This window comes from Ambystoma mexicanum, chromosome 5q (genome assembly GCF_040938575.1).
Source record: "Ambystoma mexicanum isolate Mex_15411 chromosome 5q, UKY_AmexF1_1, whole genome shotgun sequence".
Taxonomy (NCBI): Eukaryota; Metazoa; Chordata; class Amphibia; order Caudata; family Ambystomatidae; genus Ambystoma; species Ambystoma mexicanum.
The window spans coordinates 1,305,652,177-1,305,672,864 of NC_090933.1; the positions used below are offsets into that span (position 1 = coordinate 1,305,652,177).

Sequence of the window (20,688 nt, forward strand, 5' to 3'; positions counted from 1 at the left end):
AGGAGAGAGTTGAGTCAAAGTAGAAACCTCGTGTTTTTACCTCGTGGGCCACTTTGATGAGGTGCCATCGATTATGAAGGAGGGGTATTCATGTCCTAGTTTTTTGAGGTTAGTCGGGGTACCCAGGATGATGAGCTCTGTTTTGTCATGATTCAGTCATTGAGCCTCATTACGAGCATGGCGGTCCAGGAACTACGGTACCGTAAAGCATGCTGGTACCGTAGTTCCCGGACTGCCATACTATCAGGTCTGCTCATGGGTGCCGTCTCACCCGCCAGGTTTTTCCTGGCGGGTGTAACGGCACCCGCGAGCAGAGCACGTCTGATGCAGCGGCACAACTCTGAATGTGCCGGTGCATCCGATGTCCCATCCCCATTCAGCCCTATGGGGCAGAATGGGGATCAGGAGGCCCTTGATTCCGGCACCAGGCAAATGGGCAATTACCGGGTCTGCCGAGCTCGGCATGACCTGGTTCTAGCCCATTCGCTGGAAAAAATGCAACTCCAACGGCAGCCGTGCCGTTTTTAACGGCACGGCTACCGCCAGAGTTGTAATGAGGCCCATAGACCGTGAGTTGCCATCCATGCCTGGATGCAGTGGAGTAACTTTGCTGAAAATGTTGGGGGGGACATGACATCTGAAGAAAAGGTGCCACAGCCAATTGAATGGAGACAAAATGGTGTGCCACGAAAGTTGCAGGGGAAAAACACCCCTGTACCCCCCTAAAATTACACCCATGCCTGGATGATGAGGTAAACTCTATTCACCAAGGCCAAATCTTTAACATAATCCCCTGAAAGTGGGAGGAGAATCGGAGTATCAACCGCATAATTGCTGTAGGTGATACCAAGATTATCCAGATCATCGAAAAGGGGCTTAGTGAATATGTTGTACAACGTGGGAGGGACGCAGGAACCCTGGGGCACCCCAAAGGTAATGGGAATAGGGTCTGCAGCTGCTGGTCCGATCGCTCAGAAATGACTCAATCCAGACTATAGCCTCTTTGGAGAAGTGAGCGGCTGAGTCTAGATGGCTGCACAGAACCCTGTGGTCCACAAGGTCGAATAAAGCAGAGAGGTCGAGGAGGAGAAGGAGGGCTGATTTCCCCTTGTCTCTTAGCTCATCGACTTGGGCCTTCAGGTCAATGAGGGCGGTTTCTGTTCAGTGTTGGGGACGCAAGCCTGATTGGCGTGCTCCTAGGAGGTGGTGTAATTCCAGGTATCTCTGAATTTGAAGGTATGCGACCTTACCTAATATTTTTAAAAGAAATGGTACTGTTGTGATAGGCTGGTAATTAGTTGGTATCAGAGGGTCTAATGTTTGTTTTTTTAACAGTGGGAGCACCCATGATTCTTTGAGATTGGTGGGGATGGTGCCCGACATGAAAGAGGCATTGATGAGCTTTGAGATGAACAGAGCTAGATCCCTCGCTGCATCCTTCATAAACTGGGCTGGACAGGAGTCGCCCTGGCAATTAGAAGGTTTGAGTGAAAGTATGACTTTTTCTACCTCAACGATCGATATTTTAGAGAAGTAGAAGCGGGTAGGAGGAGTAGCAGGAGTCGGAGGTGTATTGTTGAGAGGAGTAGAGGGGTTAAGGGGTTCTTTTTTTAAGCTATTTTATTTTGGAGGGTGGTTACTTTGTTAGAGAGCGCATGCTGGATGTCAGAGAACCAGCTTTTGTCTTTGATACAAGTGTCTGGCAAGGGGGTTGGGGTCTCTAGTTCTTTTAGGATCATGAAACGTTCCTTCATGCTGGAATTAGCTTGAGAGATCTGGTTGTTGTAGTATTCTCGTTTGGCCAGGCAAATTTCTTTTTTGTAAAGGGAAAAGATCTCAGTGAGTTTAATTCTGTTTGCTTCTGAGGGGAGTAATCTTCAGGAGGCCTTGCGGCTTCTTTTTTTTTGCCGTAAGATTTTTAGATGTGGGGTGAACCACTTGTTAAGGCTTGTTTTAGGCTTACTTGGTCTCAATTTAAGCGGGGCAATGAGATCTAGCGATGTAGTCATTATTTTGTTATACTCATCGACAAGCATTCTGGGATCGGTGCTGTCTGGTAGAGAGTTGAGGGTGGGGAGAATAGCGAGAATGAGTCGATCAGCTGTGATCAACTTTTTGTTCCTGGTTAAGGTGGGCGTGGTGGTGGGGGTAAGTATGGGGAGGGGTCTGGTGGTAGTGAGTGTAAAAGACAGAAAGGAGTGGTCAGTGCAAAATTGAGGGGATATGGAGGTGATATTAGTGAAGCAATTGTAGTCAGCCACCCAATCTAATGTTCTCCCTTTAATGGAATGGGCTCATTAATTCTTTGGGTCAGGCCAAGTTCAGTCAGGATGTAAGCCGTTGTGGTGGCATGTTTATCAGGTGGGTCGTTAAAGCCCAACTTGAGATCGCCTTAGAGTAGTACTTGCAAAGTGTTTTTAAGGTTGTTTGAAAGTATGTTGTTGATATCCTCCTCAAATGTCCCAATGGGGACAGGGGGTCTGTAGATCAGATGAATGGTGAGGGTCTGGGAGTTAACCAGCGGTAATTTAGCTGTGAGAACTTTGCAGGATTAGATGTCTTGGGAGGGGGCGAGTCTCATGGATAGGCTGGATTTAGAGATGATGGTGAAACCTCCACCTCGGGCCTCATGTCTGTCCTGTCTAAGAATCGTGTAGCCGTCGGGAACTGCTAACATGAGTATAGGGCCTGATTCAGCGTGCAACCATAACTCGGTGATGGCGAGAAAGTCGAGATTTTCTGCCACAATCAGATCAGCAATCTCTGTGGCGTGTGCTAGCAGAGACCGAGGATTTATTAAAGGCCCCTTGAGCGGGGGAATCAGGGGATCTATGGCAGATGTGTGGGGGGTTAATGTGTATACTCTCTTAGGTGGGTGCTCCGTACGGTACTTCCTGGTGGTAGCGTGGAGGGGTGAATGATTAGTGGGGAGTTTGGCGCTACTAGTGTTTTGGCTAAAAGGGGGATAGTTTGTTTTCAGATTAGAAGTGGGCATAGATCTAGCGCAGGGTTCCAATACTTTAGCTAGTCTAGATCGGAGTCTAGAATTACTAATATCTGTATTACAGGGATTGCTTAGGCATAAACTCAGGGTGGAGATGCTAGGTTGTGTTAGGTTCAATAGAGTGTATGTGGTCATTGTTGGGCTGGGGTTATAAGGAAGGGGGTACCGTGTCTCACTCGTCAGTGTCCCACTTCCACTCCCCGGGGACCCCTCATCCAGGTGATCCACCTGCACTGGTCCACGCCCAGGAACTGGATCCAACAGCGATGTCCATGTCCTGGCCACCTGGATGACAGATCCCTGGGGACTAGTCAGTGAGACATCTTCAGGTTTCTCACGGTAAGGGGATGCAGCGCAGCGAGGAAGCCGTGTCCCCAGGAAGATGGAGCGGGACAGCAGTCTGTTGGCTTTTTTTCAGACCAGTTCACGTTCCCCTGGGATGTGTGCCCATCCCAGGAGTGTCCGAGGAGCAGGTGTCGAGACCCTGACTTTGACCCAAGAATCCTTTTACCTGCTTGTCAGCGCTGCGCTAATATTGATTAGTTTTGTGAGCCAGAAAGAAACTCAGTTGCGTGCAGGTGGCAGGAACAGGAGCGTTGAGAAAGGTGAACAGCCCGGTGAGTGAAAGTGGGAAAAAGCAAAGCGAAGCAAGAAAAGGGAAAAGGCAAAGCGAAGCAAGAAAAGGGAAAAGGCAAAGCGAAGCAAGAAAAGGGAAAAGGCAAAGCGAAGCAAGAAAAGGCAAAAGTAAAGCGAAGTAAGCGAAAGTAAAGTGAAGAAAGCAAAGCAAGCGAAAGCTGAAAAGCGGGAAGAAAAGTAAAGCGGTGTAACAGAAAAGGGTGCTAGAGGCACGGAAATAAAGAGAGACAGAGCAACTGCACTTCCAGCGCGAAACCCGCCAAGAGTGGGTGCAAGAGACCCAAAACCGAGAAAGATAGTAAAGAAACATAGAAGAGGAAACCGGATAGCCAAGAAAGGGTGCAAGCGCCCGAAAGTGAGAAAGAGGGTGCAAGCGACCCGAAGTAAATTCAAAAAGTGTAAGAGGCACGTAAATGAGAAAACAAACGTGCATGAGAGCACAGTGAGGAAATGAAGGTGCAAGAGAGCACAGCGAAAAGCAAAGAGAAGTGTGGAAGAGGCACAGGAAGGTGCAAGTCTGCACAAAAGAAAAAGAAGGTGTGCAGGAAGCGCAGTGAAGAGGAAAAAGGGCAGAGTGGAAGAAGCACAGAAGAAAAAGAGGTGCCAGAGAATAAGGAGAGAGGTTAGAGGTCAGAGTGGTCACACCTAAGAAGAGCAAAGAACCTGGCGTTCTTGAAAGTCTCTGATACTACCCCATGAAAGAACTTTACAGTGAAAGGTACATCCTGACAATAGGAACATTTTGTTTGTTTCTTGAACTGCATAAAGAGGGTCCTAGGCCTGAAGAAGGGAACCCTAACAGGCCCACTAAAGACATTTTTGAACTTTGTGAAGAGAGGCCAGACTTGGGGAAGGGAACCCTGAGAGGCCTAACAGGAACTGCGTCTTTTTGTTTGGAACTGGAAGGAGCAAAGCTTGAGGAAAGGAACCCCAAGAGACCCAGGGTCATTGTGAACTCCATTGACATGCTGCAAGAGCTCTACGTGGGAGGTTCCAAGGGGGGCACCCTGTTGTGTTGAATAGAACTATTTTGAACTGGCAGAACGACGCCTATGGGTAAGACTACCTGAAACCAACTGTGGTTTACATTTCTTTTGGATTCTCCATTTTTCCTTTAAAAAGATCCCTATCACTTTTGGTTTAAGAGTGAGGGCAAGCATAGGTTTGGACACAGACGAACTTTGGTTTTGGATTTACGGACATCGACGGCCCTTAGAAGCATCAGTTGATGGAACAATCCCCTTAGAGTTAGGGCATTACACCAACCCCACATAGTTTGATAATAAAGGTTTTCAATCTGTGGTCTGCATGAGTAGGACTCGTAGGCAGAAATATTTCCTTCTGCATCAGTGTTGAAGAAAGAAATGTGTTTGGCTCTTCAAAAGGGGATGGCTTAATTCTCTATGCTGGGCATTTGGGTCTGAGCAGATAGCTCGAAGGGCTCTCTAAAATGGTCAACCATACAAAAAGGGGTGACGTCAAGGGTTTTATACGTCCCCTTGCCGTCTTGGTGGTTCATTGGTGTTTGTGGAGGAGATGGGTGTGTGATTGCCCCTGTGATTGCCCCATGCATTAGTAGTGGATTCTGGTCGGGAGGGCCTGATGTTGCTTGTATACTTCTTTTGGGTCTAGCATCCACTAACATGGGACAGGCGCAGGCCTCTTTAACCATCCACTGTATGGATACACCTGGGCCTTTACCACAAGGGCTAAACATGCGTTTGTGTGCACGTATCAGCAGTGCCTTACTCGCACATTGAAACAAATATCAGCCATAGGATCCATGCAGTCAGCTACCATTGTCGAAGGCAACTTGTTTATCTAGAATCACATAGTTCAGGATCCTACCTGCTGCAGTTCACCGATGAGGTGGTTCTTCTCTCCAATAAGATGCGCGCATTGCTGCTGCTGCATGTTCAGTACTTCCCAAATATCCTGGGGAATCTTCCTGTTCTTGGCAGACACCCATTTGTTGGTGATGTCCTCAAAGGTCTCCAGGCTGGTCTTGGCTTCATTTTCCAATTTGTCGAGCCTGCCATCAGCAGATAACCATGAAATAGATTTTAAAAAAAGGCAGTGAGCTGAGAGGACAACAACAAACTTCTTGTATTGTACAGGAGTGTACCAATCAGTAGGCGAGACCATTATAACTTTTCTGATTTACTCTGAAGGACAAATGACCCCAGCCTGCACCTAGAAGCACATGTCTCAGGAGGATAGCTCAGAGGCAATGTGCTTGCCTTGGAAGCAAGATGACAGGGAGCAACACGGGTTTGAACCCCAGTACGTGCTTAGAAACCTCTGGGTATTAAGCACGTAATAAATAACCTATCATATCATATCATGGTAAATGGCATCCTTCAGACTAAGTGGACTAAGCGCGATCTATAGAAAAACACTTGGAAGCAAGAGAGGCAGTGCTGTGTGGCTTATGAAGACTCCTCTTCATATGCACACATTCCCTGCAGGACAAGCATACTATTCAGGATCCCTGGAGGACTAAGATGTCAAATATTGACAACATTCCAAAGGAGATCTATGAGGAGCTTTCCGCTTCCTCTGTCGCATGCCTTTCTGCCCCTACCGCTCAGGAACTCTGCTTTAGCACGGTAACCTTCTTCTCAGGAACTGCGTGTTAGCATTGTTACCTTATTCTTAGACAGGAGCATTGTTATATAGCTGCGCGGGGCCCATGACAGGGTCCCAACACATTTCAGATAGATTGTATTAAACACAAACATTCTCTAGCTCGTCTCTTCTCAGATTATTCCTGTAGATTACGCAGACATCGCCGGGTGTCTGCCAGAAACTGCAGGAACAGCTGGAGCTTTGCTTTGTCTAGAAGACAGGGCCAACTGGGTTTGACAGCTACAGTTTCCACAGAGGAGCTTAAAAGGGCCTGATCACCTCCCTCACCTATGTTCTTCACTTCTACCTTTGATGCCTACTCTCAACTTCCACTCTGGTCCTGGCACTCCTTAAAGCCAAGCCACATGTTCATTTCTGCTCCCACTGTGGGTTCAACCCCTTTCTAATCGCAGTGTTGCCCTTACCCCCAACTTTGGGCAATGCTTGCTTCCTGATCTTTGCATCTAAGAGCTCACTGGTTCGGGCGTCCTCCTATTTCCCAGCCTTCTCCTGCTTCTTTCATACCCCATGCCCCTGTTTACTCTGCTGAACACCTCCTGCTTTTCACTTCCTACCACCTCCTGATACTCTTCTCATGCTATTCACCTCCTGCCTGCTCCTGGTACTTTCCTGCCACCTTCTGGTACTCTCAACCTGCCCCCTCATGCTATTTTCCCCTGCCACTTTCTGATGTTTCTTCTCCCTCTTTGTCTCTCCCTCCAGCCTTCTTCACCAACTTCTCTCCCAACACTGACTTTGACTGTCTCCACTCGCCCACACCCCCCACGATCATGGACCAGCCACTTTCATCCACTACGTGTGTCAGTCGATTCTGACACTTGCTTCACGTGAGTCTCTTTATGAATGACCAGTTGCAACTGTCTACTTTGAAACAGATTTACAAATGTGTCAGCTGCAAGCTATTTGGGTGGGACTTCAGGGTGCAAAGACGCGGACCGCAGTATTAAAAACCCAGTGCACCATTTCTGATTTTCTTCCTCTTGGCATCCGCCCATTGAGTGGAGTACTCATGCAATGCACTGCTGCTTTGCTTCACTTACCAATGCCACCAAGTCATGCAAGCAGGCGGGATACCACTCCCTTTTGCAGTTACCTATGTAATCCGAGTATGCTCACATGGATTTAGAACACAACCGGAGAATGGATTTCTTATCCTGCAAATGGACCTTCAGGGACAACCCAGGCCCAGCACGGTAGGGAGTGCTCCGTGCTATGCAAGTCTCCTTTTCTTAATCTGACAGTAGTTTTTCGGTCATACAAGTGGCGGTCTCCTATAGGTTTGTGTGACCAAAGAAGGACCCTTCCCATGCCTCCCCATGGCCCATAATTCACTAGTTGGGGAGGCATCTGGCACCCTTGGTGAACCCACTAGATGGCTCCAAAATAGCATGCGACGTCGTCAAAGTAATACACACCCTTCTCTATTATGCCTACCCAGTATTTTCTCAATCATGACCTGCAAGTACATATTTTGCCTTTAATTACCTCAGCTCAGCTAACTCCACGTATTGTCTGTAAACTCCTCTCCGATGGAATGTGCCCCAGTTCTAGCCCTTCTGTCATCTGTATTTAAGATACTCCATCAAATCCTGCGATAGTGGTTCCACGTTAGATCCTTGTCAAAGTCAAATCATTAGAGATCGGCTCATGGTCTTGCTACCGGTCAACACTAATCGGCTGCTCACTAATCTAATGTATACTGCACACAAAGGTTTTTTCACTGCTTAACAAATCTATTTTAGGTGTTACATATAACTTCATTTGGCATCAGTTTGAATCCTCCTCATTGCTAGCTTTGTTTATTGGGAAAGTCACCGTTTTAATTATTTATGTTCCTTTTTAGTCTTTAATAGACTTATGGTATACATTTAGGGATGGAATCGTAGGAGCTTGGCTTGCATATTTTTTTGTGAAACCATTTCCTCCGAGAAAGTCACAGCCATGTAGTCCGCTACATTGTTTGGACTACTTTTGTCATTGTTTCCTTTGGTCGCACAGATTCAGAAGACAGCGGCTGGCACCACAGGGACAAAGAAGATCGCACAGACACGAAGCGTCAATGCAAGGCCTCTTAGGCCGGGTGGTGGTGATCAGCAGGAAATGCTGCTTGTCCTTCTAGAAACTTCGTAATAGCTCACTGCAGTAGGGCAATTCCTGTCTATGTTTGCCAATATTGATAAAGACATGTTATGGTATCTACGTAATGGGAAAGCAAATGCGTTATGCAAAATGAAAATCAATGGGTTTCTTAAGTCATTTGCTCATGAAATGCCATCTATCTATGGATGACCGTAAGACTCCCTCTTTTTACTTCAGGGTTTCGGATCCCTATGCCAGTCTACATATGGATCACAGAAAGCTTGATCTGCAGTAATAAATGCTGCATTGATTGTACACTGCTTTTAAGACCACAAGATGGATGCCCTATTTCTTACAAAGATGTGGCTCATTAATTGTTGCAAGGCAATAATAACCATTTTAGTCATTCATGTTTCTTTGGTCCCACAGAGCTACTAAGCGGGACAAAAGGGTACTGTGAGGACATCAAAGAAGGAGACTGACCCAAAGATGGCATGAGTTGATTTTACACTGTTTGGGGGGAAATGGAGAAAAAGGTCCTCACTATACCTAACTTCTAAGAGGGGTTTCCCTGCCTCACAACTAATCAACTAATACTAAAAGGGTCTGTGAGAATGTCTATCAAACTTAATTCCACAGTCCTGTACAAAACCTACTTCTATCCAGTGGCGTCGCTATCCCCCCTGTGAAACCCTGTGCCCCCTCTAGTGCCCCCCTACCTAAGACGAGCAATGACCATGTTCTCCCCCTACTTTTGTTTGTGCCCCCCTACTTTTGTCTTTGGCCCCCTCTGTGTCCCTCCTAAATTCGATTCCTGGCGACGCCACTGCTTCTATCCCCCACACTATAGAACTAAAAAGTAAACTAAGATAAATGTCCTTCTTTAAGGGGGTGGCTCCTTTCTTCTGCTTCTTGAATGGTGTTTAACAAAATGTTCCTTCAGAAACAAAAGTACCCAGAGGGAATGACTCTGTTGCCCTGGTTTACAGGTTTCACAACAGTCTTTACACAATGTTCTCTCCAGGACAAGGGCTCTGTTCGCCTGGTGTGATCCTCCACAACATCCAATGAAACCAGGGGGAATGACTCCCTTCCCCTGGTATATCTTGATACAATGCACAACAAGGCATGGAGGAAGTACTTGGTTCCCCTGGCGGCTTCAAATTAACTCTCGGTTCAGGGCCAAGAGAATGCCTCCATTCTCTTGGTAGCTTTTGGCAGATTACAGCACAAGGCCAGGGGAATGACTCCCTTCCCTGTGAGTCTCCACTCAATACCCACTTCAGGACCAAGAGGATGCCTCCCTTCTCTCGATCTGTTTTGGCACACTCCAGTCACAAAGCCTGGGGAAATTACTCCCTTCCCCTGGCCCCTTTCTCACGACTTTGCATTTTGCTACCAGGAGAATGACTCCCTTATCCTGGTATTACTTGATAGCATCTTTCCTCAGTGCATTCAGGTTCATACACAATTTGCCTTTGTGACTTGCTTTCAACAATGTCCCATACCTTGTTTAGGAACCCAAATCCTTCTCTTATGAGTAGTGGACTTATCTCCACCAATATAGGGAGTACGATCTCCTCTGAGCTTTCTGTTGGGGTGCCAGACCTTCCTTATATAACCGTTGGTTTCCTCTTCTCCACTTTTACAGTGGACAGGGTCCCAGACCCTTCCCTGGTGGCCAGTGGACCTATCTCTGCCACTGTCTAGAGGGAGACCCCCAGTGGTACTTGCTTGATGCTTGGGTTCCAAACTCGTGCCTTTATCCCTCTTATGTTAGGCCCACTTGGTTCACTCTCCTGCCAAGTACTGCCACAAGGAAGATTACTTGTATTGTTATTTTCAATAAACTTGCATTCCTTTTCCAACTTTACACCCCTACCAGTTCACGCATGACACCTATTACCTTCACTGGCTTTGGGATGCTCTGCTGGTTCTTCCTGGGGTCTTGCTTCATTTAGGAGCATTGCACAGGCGTTCAGTGTTGACGCGACTCTTGCTCCCTGTGTCTCGTTCACGTCCTCCAGGCCGGCGATGTAGGTGCTGTTGTAGGACTGCACGGTCCACCTTTCCAAGGTCGCGCCACCACTTATCAGTCCCCAGCCACGTTACCAAGCAGCTCCACGCCACCTGGCAAAGAAGTCCCAACGTCTGCTTCTTGTCTGCAGCGGATGACAGCGTTCTGCTTCTTCAGAGCACTGTCTGCGTTTTCCTTGCTTTTCCCGGGCTTGACTGTCTCCTGTGCTGCTCTCCTTCCCGGCTGGCCTGCACCCATGACTGTTCTCTCTTTCCCTGAGTCCTTAATCTATTTTGCTTAGGTGTGCACTCCCCGCAGAGCAATAAAACGCTTCCTCCAGTTCCATGGGTGACTCTTCATGGTTCCTCATCTCAGTACTTGCATTGGTGTAAATCTTTATGTCTCGGATGATCTTCTTCATCTCAGTTGGGGAAACTGACATGATGTTACAATAGCACATGGATGTATCAGTCGGGGGGGGGTTAAAGGGTATTAACAGTTTCGGGCTGGTTTGGGTTTAGGTGTTGTGAAGCCTATCACCCGGGTGGTCGTCCTTATCCCCAGTAAGGGGAAGGCCTATGAGGTCATCCCCATTAAACCACCCGGGGTGGTATTTTGGGTAGAACGTATAACCTCACCTCAATAGCCTCATGAGAAGGGGCTCCCCTCTGCAGAGAACTGACGACATCTGGTGAATCGTCACAATATATATACTATATTATTTTCCATAAACAGCTGAGGTTGTTAGTCCTGCCCAAGTATCCGTGACTGCTTTTAAGTTTCATATTAACGTTAATGACAGTTTATTCATCAAAACTCTTTTTTGCCATCTTGCTCTGTGGCATTAAGCTGCTTTTTTTGGCCAGTTTCTCTCAACTGCATCTGTGGTGGATCACTCACCTGCTGATTCGAGGTGACACATTTTCAGGTTGATGTTTCTACGAACGCAGATTATGACGAATATCGGTATATTCTTGATACAAAAAGTTAATCACGTAGTGGTACTAGTATGCAAAGTCCATAGTCCCCTTTCCTACATACTCATGGTTTGTCCCTCAGAACGTGGCCGGGACTGGTGCGTGTTGCAAAGCAACTTTATAGAATTTTCAACCCAGGTGCCCTCAGCACACATACTCTGCGTGCCCTGCCCAACCTTCGCTCTCTTTGTCAAGTAGCTAGTCCCCGGGGATCTGTCATCCAGGTAGCCAGGACACGGCCATCGCTCTTGGACCTAGTTCCTATGGGTGGACCAGATGGGGAGGTCCTTGGGGAGTGGGAGTGGGAGTGGGACACTGATGGGTGAGAAGCGGTATCCCCCTTCTTTAAACACCTTTTTCCCATCCTACCACGTAGGATATTCCAAAACACTGCCCCTCCCTTTTCCGACACCAACACTTTCACACAACACAAAAGACAACAGACTAACACCAGAGCCGTTTACTTGACATGTCACAATACAAGGGTCAGGTAAATGTGGAGCGCGAGAGCACAGGTCGAGCGAGACAGACCGCATGACGTGAGAGCTAACTCAGCACAGCAGTTCAAAAGGAGGCAAAAGACAGTGCATACCGAGAGGGTGACAAGGAGAGTAGCAACTTTGCCTATTTCCATTAAGGCCTGTGAAACCTCTGCAGATGGAAACAAACTCCTTTCCTCATGGTACCTGCTCTCTGGCCTCCATTCTCCAAAGACCCTTCCACCCTCGCCAGTGCCTTTAAACTTACCATCACCCAAGCTGTAGACGCCATTGCCCCACTCACCTTGAAGAAAGCTAAGAAGGTCAAACATGGCAACGCATGGTTCTCTCAGGAGCTGATGGAAATACGCTCTAAGAAGAGGCTTGCCCTCTCAGCGTGGAAAACAAACCCCACTGATGCCACCAGGAAGGCCTTTAAGGCCATCGCCAAAGATTAGACATCCAAAATAATTCAGGCTAAAGCCTCCACATTCAACTCCAGAATTGACAACGCCAAATCAGGGTCTAAACAAATCTTCTCCATTTTTAAAGAGTTGGAAAAACCGTGCACTCCAGCCTCCACGATATTGAAGGATGCAAATTGGTGCAATAGCATTCAATCCACCATGCTAGACAAGCTTAACACCCTGCAAGCTAAAATCCCAGGCCATCATAAGGCCCCGACGCACCATCTAGCCAAACTGCACAGCAACTCATCCACGGCCCCTAAGGCAGATCCATCTACGCCTTTCGACTTTAAAGATATGACTGAAGGTGAAGTCACTGCCCTGCTCAAATCAATTAAACCCTCCAACTGCAAAGAGGATGCCTGTCCAGCCCAACTTATCAAAGACTCTTCCCCCATCCTTGTCCCATTCCTGACAGCTTTCATTAATGCATCCTTCCAGTCTGGCCATGTTCCAATTGGATTTAAGGAAGCCTGGGTACGCCCGCTCCTTAAAAAAACGTCCCATGACCCAACGGTTACGGGGAACTTTAGGCCTATAACCACTGTCCCATTCCTACTAAACATTTTGGACAAAGCAGCCTACCTGCAAGTCCAAAAATTCCTAGAGGACAACCGTCTCCTCGGCCTTCGACAGTCTGGTTTCTGCCCGCGACATGGCACAGAAACGGCTCTCTTAGACCTTAAAAACCAAATGGATGACCTAAGAGACACAGGAAAACCAGCGCTCCTCTTGCTCCTCGATTTATCCGCAGCATTCGACCTGGTGGATCAGAACACACTCTGCCATCATTTCTCTACTGCGGCTAACTTCTCCCGCAAGGCTTGCACCTGGATAACCTCATTTCTTCAAGCGAGGGCCATGAAAGTCTTCTCTGACTCAGCATGTGCCACGCCAAGCCATAGCAAATGTGGAGTACCCCAGGGTTCTTGTATTGCACCCTGTTATAATGATATAATCTGTTCACGAGGCCCCTGTTCAGCATCCTTGACACCCTGTGTATCTCATATACTAACTACGCCGACGGCACACAGGTGCTTATCCCACTCACAGGTAACTACGATGTTGACATGAACACTCTCACCACCATATACTCCACAGTCCAGTCCTGGATGGCAGACAACTGGTTATGCCTCAACAGCGACAAAACTGAACTTCTGTTAATCGGATCTTCCACCACTTTGAGAAATCTGGAAAAGCAATACATGTCATTCACCATTGACAATATACAGATCACGGTATCTAATAATGTCAAGACCCTGGGCGTCTACCTTGACTCGAAACCTACTATGGACAGACAGGTCAATGCTATTGCCTCCTCCTCGGCATATTACTCCAAAGTACTCAATGCAGCCAGGCCTTTCTTATCTCGACAGAACTGCCTCAACATTGCTAAGGCAATAATCGGATCTAGACTGGACTACTGCAATGTAGGGACCTCCAACAAAAACTTGTCTAAACTCCAGCTCGTTCAGAATAACGCCCCAAGGGCAGCCACAGGAACGTCAAGAAGAGACCACATCTCTGAAGTGAGAAGGCAAGCTCACTGGCTTCCTGTCAAAGAGAGAATTGTCTTTAAAACCCTGTCGCTCACACATAAATGCCTCCACGATCTGGCACCCCCATACTTGGTCCAAAGAATTACCAAGCATACTTCCTCCAGGCCCTTGAGGAAAGACTACACTAACCGGATCACCACGGCCAAGACACGAAGAATCCGTGCTGGTGGCTCCAGTTTCCCCACCATGGCTGCTTCACACTGGAATGCTCTTCCCACTCACCTAAATATGATTGACTTCCACTTAGCATTCCGCAAAGCTATCAAACCTTCGCTTTTTGTTTAGTCAGAACACCTTCATGCATGAAATTAACTCTGCCTGAATGTTTTTGCTTGCCATGTAACACCTCTGTACCTCTGTCTGATCACCTCTGCTTCTGTAATCAAGCCTGTTGACTATTGTCATCTGTCTACATTGAATCAAATCTACTTACAATCTCATGTAACAGCGCCTCTATGCATCTGGGCTGCAAGTGCGCTATACAAATGCAAATAAATAAAAATAAATAAGACCACAGACAATAGCCAGCGTTTGTTGCACCATGTGTCAGTGGTACACAAGCGTCTCCTCCGCTGATTTGCAAGCCGGGGAGAGACGCTTGTCTCTGTGGTACCAACCTTGATTCCAAAGAGAAGGAAAGAGAAGAGATTCATCACAGTCAGTGCGTCGAGGGGAGAGTCGATAAGAAACCGAACTGTGTTGAACGAAAAGTGGCAAATGGCTGATTTGAACTGTAAAAGAAATATTGATGAAAAAGGGGGAAAACCAGCAACAGAGACGTCCTGCACCACGTGGTTGCTGATGTAGGACGATTACCCGATGATCGAGACTACCGTAACCAGAAGGCCTTGGGAAAAGGCGAAAGGGGGTCAAAGTGGTCATACAGGGGTCTTGTCAAATCCTCCATACAATCAAATGACTTTGACCGACAGATGATTGTGAAGCAAAGGGGAACGAATCCTGCATGGTAAAGGTTTTACACGAACAGTGTTTTGTAAAGGTTGGCAAGAGTGAACACAGCGGAGGGATCCTAACAAGAAGGGATGAAGTCTGATGTCCCATGGACATTATGTTGACAGGAGTGAAACCTGGCGGAGGGATGTCCACAGTGAAATATTTGAAAGGACGTTGTCATTAGGGAACGCAAGAAAAGCCATTGTGAACCAGAAGGAAGGAGACTGATGATTGAAAAGGGGTCCGAACCCGAAGGAGGGAGATCCAGGGGTGGAAAGTCATCACCCATAGTCCATTGAGGGGTCTGCACCCGGAAGAGGGTGAAGCCGTCACCCAGAGCCATACGTGAAACAGAGATTTGTGTTTGTTGAAAATATCAGACCCTCGAAGGCAAGAGAGTTTTGTCAAAAGAGATTTAACCATCGAAGAACCCGATCGCTGGTGCAGAACTGTCGGCTCGTGCTGGGAAAGCTAAAGTGTGTTCTGTGCACAGGAGACCCACCTTGTTCCGTGCTCAAACTGTGGGGAAGACTTGGCCACATGGTGTACTCTCCTGCCAAGTACTACCTGTTGCACAGCCAGCCTGGTTCACCTGCCTCCCAGGCACTGTGACCATGAAGATGAGGAACTCATGCATTTCTCTTATGGGTGCAAGTCCCAGACTCGCCTGCCTTCGGCACTTCTCTTTCTTGGCAGACTGGGTTAACTCTCCTGCCAAGCACTACCATATAAAACCATAGATGTAAAAGTTTCTCTAGTCTTACTTTCAGGGTCCCAGGGCCTTAGCTCTGGGTATTTCTCCCCCTTCTTCACTTGCCACCACCTCTTCTTACTCTCTGGGTCCCAGACACTAAGTTCATGGTATTTCTCCCCCTTCTCTGCTTGCCACCACTTTCTTGGGTTCCCAGCGTATCCCTGCCCCTTCACATACCTGTTTTCTCAGTGTGCGAGGGCGTCCACCTTTCCCAGGTTCCTCCATCAGCCGCGGGACTCATGGTGCTTGGGAAGGCTTTGTTTGGTCTGCGGCTTCTCTGCAGCACCAACCGTCCTTCAGGAAGGCGTTGCGCTTCCAAAGCCTTTGGACTGCCTGTCGCTTGCATTGACCAGCCTGCGTGCCTTCCTGTGTCTCAGGACTGGCTCGGGAGCTCTTGGCTTCTTCTTGGCCATCACAGCTTTCTCGTCGTGTATGGCAGACACAGTGCCTTTCCTCGTGGTCCTCCAGTGAGGACTGCTCCTTTCGGAGGTCCTTCTTTCCTTTTTAATCTATAGCTGAGTTTGGCTAGATTGAACAGGCTGGTCTGCTCACTGTGGTTCTGCAGGATGCTCTTCCACACTCCGCACATCTTCTTCATCCCAGTACATTTCTCTAAGATGTCATGACTATTCTTTTTCATCTCAGTACTATTTAGGAGAGGACAAACTTCTACTTTGCTCACATTCATAGACGTATGAGGGATTCCAGGAATCTGTAGAGGGTAAGAGGGTGAGAGATCTGGGATAGTGGTAGAAATATACTGTGCCTCTCCTAGGGTGCCATCCCTCATCCCATGAGGGACTTTTCTCCCCCTATGCTCCAACCGTGGTGCACCACACCCAGGGGGATTATTGGACTGTGGCCGCACCACCCTGGCCACAGGAGAAGGGTTCTCCCCCATGAGAGAAGGGTCGACATCCAGGGAAACATCACAGGCCCCACTCCTCAACAAAGTAAACAAAAAGCATCCAAGTCAACAGAGGAAAAACTCTGTGGGCACCCAGCGCACCAGCAGACTCTGTTGGGCATGTGCCAGGCAGGTAATGTAATGTTTTCATGCAACAAAGCACCAGTGTGGCACAACGCTCCATTCCATTCGCTGCAGAGAAAGGGACCGATTGTTGGCAGGACACCCAGAGGAGCTACCGCATGGGTACCTGCAGGGTGCACCCGTGCCAAAAATTCTATGGAGATGCTCCAGTCCAGTCCCGTTCCGAGGGACATCCTATGAGTTTCTACGAACGGGGACGGCCCGTAAGACTAGCTTCATTATAACTAAAGCTCTATCACATATTAAAGGACATTGCCTTGACCAGATTCTTTTCGTTTTGTTATTTATATTGCACAAATTTACTCCAAAAAGGAAGGAAAACCAGACAAAAAAACTGTATCTGGGCACAGATGGTATTCAAGATAGAAGAACAACACTGTAAGGAACTCTTGAAAGAGACAGGTTTACGTTTTTTCTGAAATGTAAAATAGGAATCAATTTTGCGGAGATCAAAAGGAAGTGCGTTCCAAATACGGGGACCCATCACAGAAAAACCCCTATCACCTCTGTGTACGAAATGAGATGATGGTACAACAAAAAGGTGTTGGTCCGAAGAGCGTAAAGACCGTTCATGGTGGTAAGGTACACGTTTAGTTGCGAGATAGGCGGGGGCAGAGCCATGAAGGCACTTAAAAACAAGACAGGGGATCTTAAAAAGAATTCTCTGTTTCACCGGGAGTCAGTGTTAGGGAGAATTCTCTGTTTAGGCTGAATTTCCCTACCTAGTGAGTCCCCCAGCAGCTTTGCTGGATTTCTGGGGTTCTTTTTTTCTCCTGCCAAGAGTGAGACTCTTTTACCCTCACTCTTGGACATGTTGAACTGTGTTATCTTGGACAAACCTTGTGTTGAATGGGCTATGGGGTCTTTTACTCCATAGGGCCTCATATATTTTTGTGATGTGGGTTACACAGCACCCTCTGTGCCGTGACCCAGGGGTGTCCTAGGGACTCCCCAACATAGACTCCATACCCTGGGACTGACTACTGTCTCCCAGGGCATGTAAAGTCACAAAAGACTTTGCTAGTCTTGAATCCTGAACAGAACCAGTACAAACCATCATATTGTGGACGTACTGGCTGGGGCAATTCGATTGCCCCAGGGTCTGTTAGTCGAGGGGGCACGTCTCCGTCCCCCCTGATCGAGTTTTGGCTGGTGGCAGTGGAAACTACGTTTTATATTCGACCGCGAATATTTTCCTATGGGATTTCCCATTGTTTTAGGCTAACACATTTAATTATTTATTTACGGTAGCCTTAAACATACCGCCGGGTTATATATTTATTTTTATAACTCCGGTTGGGACTTTTTGCCAAAACTTGATGCTAAAATGGCGTTGGTGTTCGCCTCTGTAACTCTGACCCAAAGTGGAGCCCTTTGTTCCACTTTTGGCGGGCTTCTCCACAGAAGCCCTCCAAAGTGGTGCCACTCTGTCTGGGGTACTTAGGAGGGGTGGAGGGGGATTTAGGCACCCTGGACTGAGTTACCTTGGTAACTCAAGTCGCACTCCGTCCTGATTGGCCCCAGTGGTGAGCCGGTCGGCTCACCACTTAGCATGTTTGAGTGACAGCTAGGCTGGGTGAATGGGGGTTTGCTGCATAAAAGCAGGGCTTTGGGGACTGGAACTTCAGAAGTCGCCACAGGACCAAGAATCCGACGAGGGAAGAGCTGAGCCGACCTGCTTCGACGACACCACCCGGTGGAGCCCTGCTGAACCGTCTCACCACTTTTCCCGACGACCGAGGAGAACTCTTAACGGAGTGGCTCCTTCCCTTTACTGGTGGGGACAACCAGTTTTCGCCTTCTTTTCGCTTCTCGAGGTATCTCGTGGCCGCCTTGCCAGTGCCAAGCACCCCGGCAACCGGAACCCCACCACTTTTACCTCAAACCACGAAAGTCGGTACAACCCTTTAACCGGAGGACTCCGCGGCTGGTTTCTTCCCGGGCAGTGCAACGACCTTCTTCTTCTGCTCTTCAGCGAGAACTTCTTCTCCCCTGACCGACGTCGAGCCTTGCTGCCACTGCCTGGAACAACTGCCACCGCTGGAGGATCCTTTCCGCTTAAGGTACCGTGTTCCGCCTGGCTTCCCTTGCTACCGACTGTACGGGGTAGATTTAGCCCCCGGCTTTCGACCCTGGGAGTGCCTGGGACACCCTGGCTAAACTTTCTAAACCACTCTAAACTCTTTCTAACTCCTTGCAAGACTTTGAATCCCTAATAACAGTGTGATCTTGGGCACATTTTCGCTCCGGCTACTCTAAGAGTGGGCCCTGCCTAGTGACTTTTTGCTCACCTGTGCTTCTTTGAACCTATTGCAAGTGTTCTGGATCTTAGAGTGGTGTGTTTAACCCATTCCTGCTTTTTCTCTCCCTTTCTTGGAAACTACTAGAGTGTCATCTAACGTTAAGCACTCACCTCTGTTTTAATTAAGTGGTGTTAACCTAGAGTTGTCTAGATAGGAGAAAGGATTGAATCTACTTTCGTTATAACTGTGTTTGAAGTGTTTACTATACTTTGCTAGAGTGTTTTCAACTTATGTGTGTTTAATAAATAACTATATACTTTTGAAACCAAGCTCTGGTCAGTGTTTGCTTGTGCTATTGTGTCTGGGTACATATTGTGTATACTCTGCATACTGCCTAACTCTTCTTGAGAGAAGTCTGACTGCTCAGCCACAGCTACCAGGTAAATCTGGGTGGTACAGACTGCTACCAAAGGGATTTACTGCTCTACCTGTAGTCTTAAATCTTTTGCAGTGTTCCCCAAGGGAACTGCACAGGTTTCTGCCTAACACTGGTGTACAGCGGTGGGATTTGTATTGAGTATACATTTTATTGTGCTTTAGATACCTTAGTGCAACTAACCACAAAGCTTAGCACTGTAAAAAGTAATCCTCTAACATGTCAGTTATAGAAAGCTATAGTCAAGAGTCCCTTGCAGCCAAAACTGCTGATTGTTTAAGAGTGCTCTGTAAACATAAGGATCTCCTGACTAAGGGCAAGAAAATGGAGCTGATTGAAAGATTGTTGGCTAACCAAAGTCTGGGTGATGGTTCAGAGGAACCTACCACTCCAGCAACTGTAGATGACAGTATTGAAGTTAACATGGAGCAAAATGTTGATGATTCTGAGGAAGAGTCAGAAGAGGAGGGTGAGGCTGTTGTAACTGTCCCCCCTAGGCCTCTGCCTGCTCTACCTGCTGTACCTACTGGACCTTTACCAGGTCCCACATTTAGTCCTCAGTACTTTGAACTGGAGAAAATGAAGCTAGAATTGGAGTATAAGAAACTTAATGCTCAAACTGACAAAGAACTAAGGCTAAGGGAAATGGAGCTCAAGTATGACTTAGAAATGAAGAAATTATCTGTTGAGAATGTTTCTCTCTCTGGCTCCTCTAGAAGTTCCAGTCCTAAAAGACCCCGGATGCCTAAAGAATTGATTGGTATGTATGAGCCTAAGTTGGATGTGTTGGATTGGTTGTCTCTGTTTGAATATAATCATGGGCTCCAGAACATCACAGGAAATGACTTACTCACCTGGTTGTTCTCTAGGCTTCCCCCTGTTGCAACTGATGTGGTAATGGAGATGGGGGAGGAGGATAGGAAGGACTATGAATGTGTGAAACTAGCTTTGATAGCTAGGTTTGGGAAGACCCCTTCCCAGTATCTTAAGAGGTTTAGGAACCTCAAAAAGCATGATGGTACCCCTTGGGCTACCTGGGTGAGTGAATGTTTGAAAAACTTAGAGGGATGGATTAAGGGTTACAAGGTGAACACTTATGAAGGTATGAAGAATTTGTTTATGTTGGAGACTATTTATGATGCCTGCTCTCCTGAGCTCAGACAACACTTGGCTGATTCCAGGGAATTGGATTCCCGGAAACTAGCTAGGGCTGCTGACTTGTGGGTTGCCAACAGGGCCACTCACAAGGATTCTGGGGTAACTCAGAAGAAGGATGGGGAGAAACAGTCTGAAAAGGACTCCAAAGAGAATTCTAATACTACAAATTCCAAAGAGGGCCCCAAACAAAACTATAAGGGTAAGCCACAAGGGAAACCAAGTCAG

The 20,688-nt window shown here is 47.5% G+C and overlaps 1 protein-coding gene across 1 annotated transcript in view; it reads right to left on the reverse strand.

Moving 5' to 3' along the window:
* Positions 1-20,688, reverse strand: part of LOC138498060 (dynein regulatory complex protein 1-like) — a 371,050-nt gene that overhangs the window by 207,365 nt on the left and 142,997 nt on the right. The window contains exon 4 of the mRNA XM_069621906.1: positions 5,489-5,672. Coding sequence (XP_069478007.1) covers positions 5,489-5,672 — 184 coding nt within the window. The remainder of the gene's footprint in view (positions 1-5,488; positions 5,673-20,688) is intronic.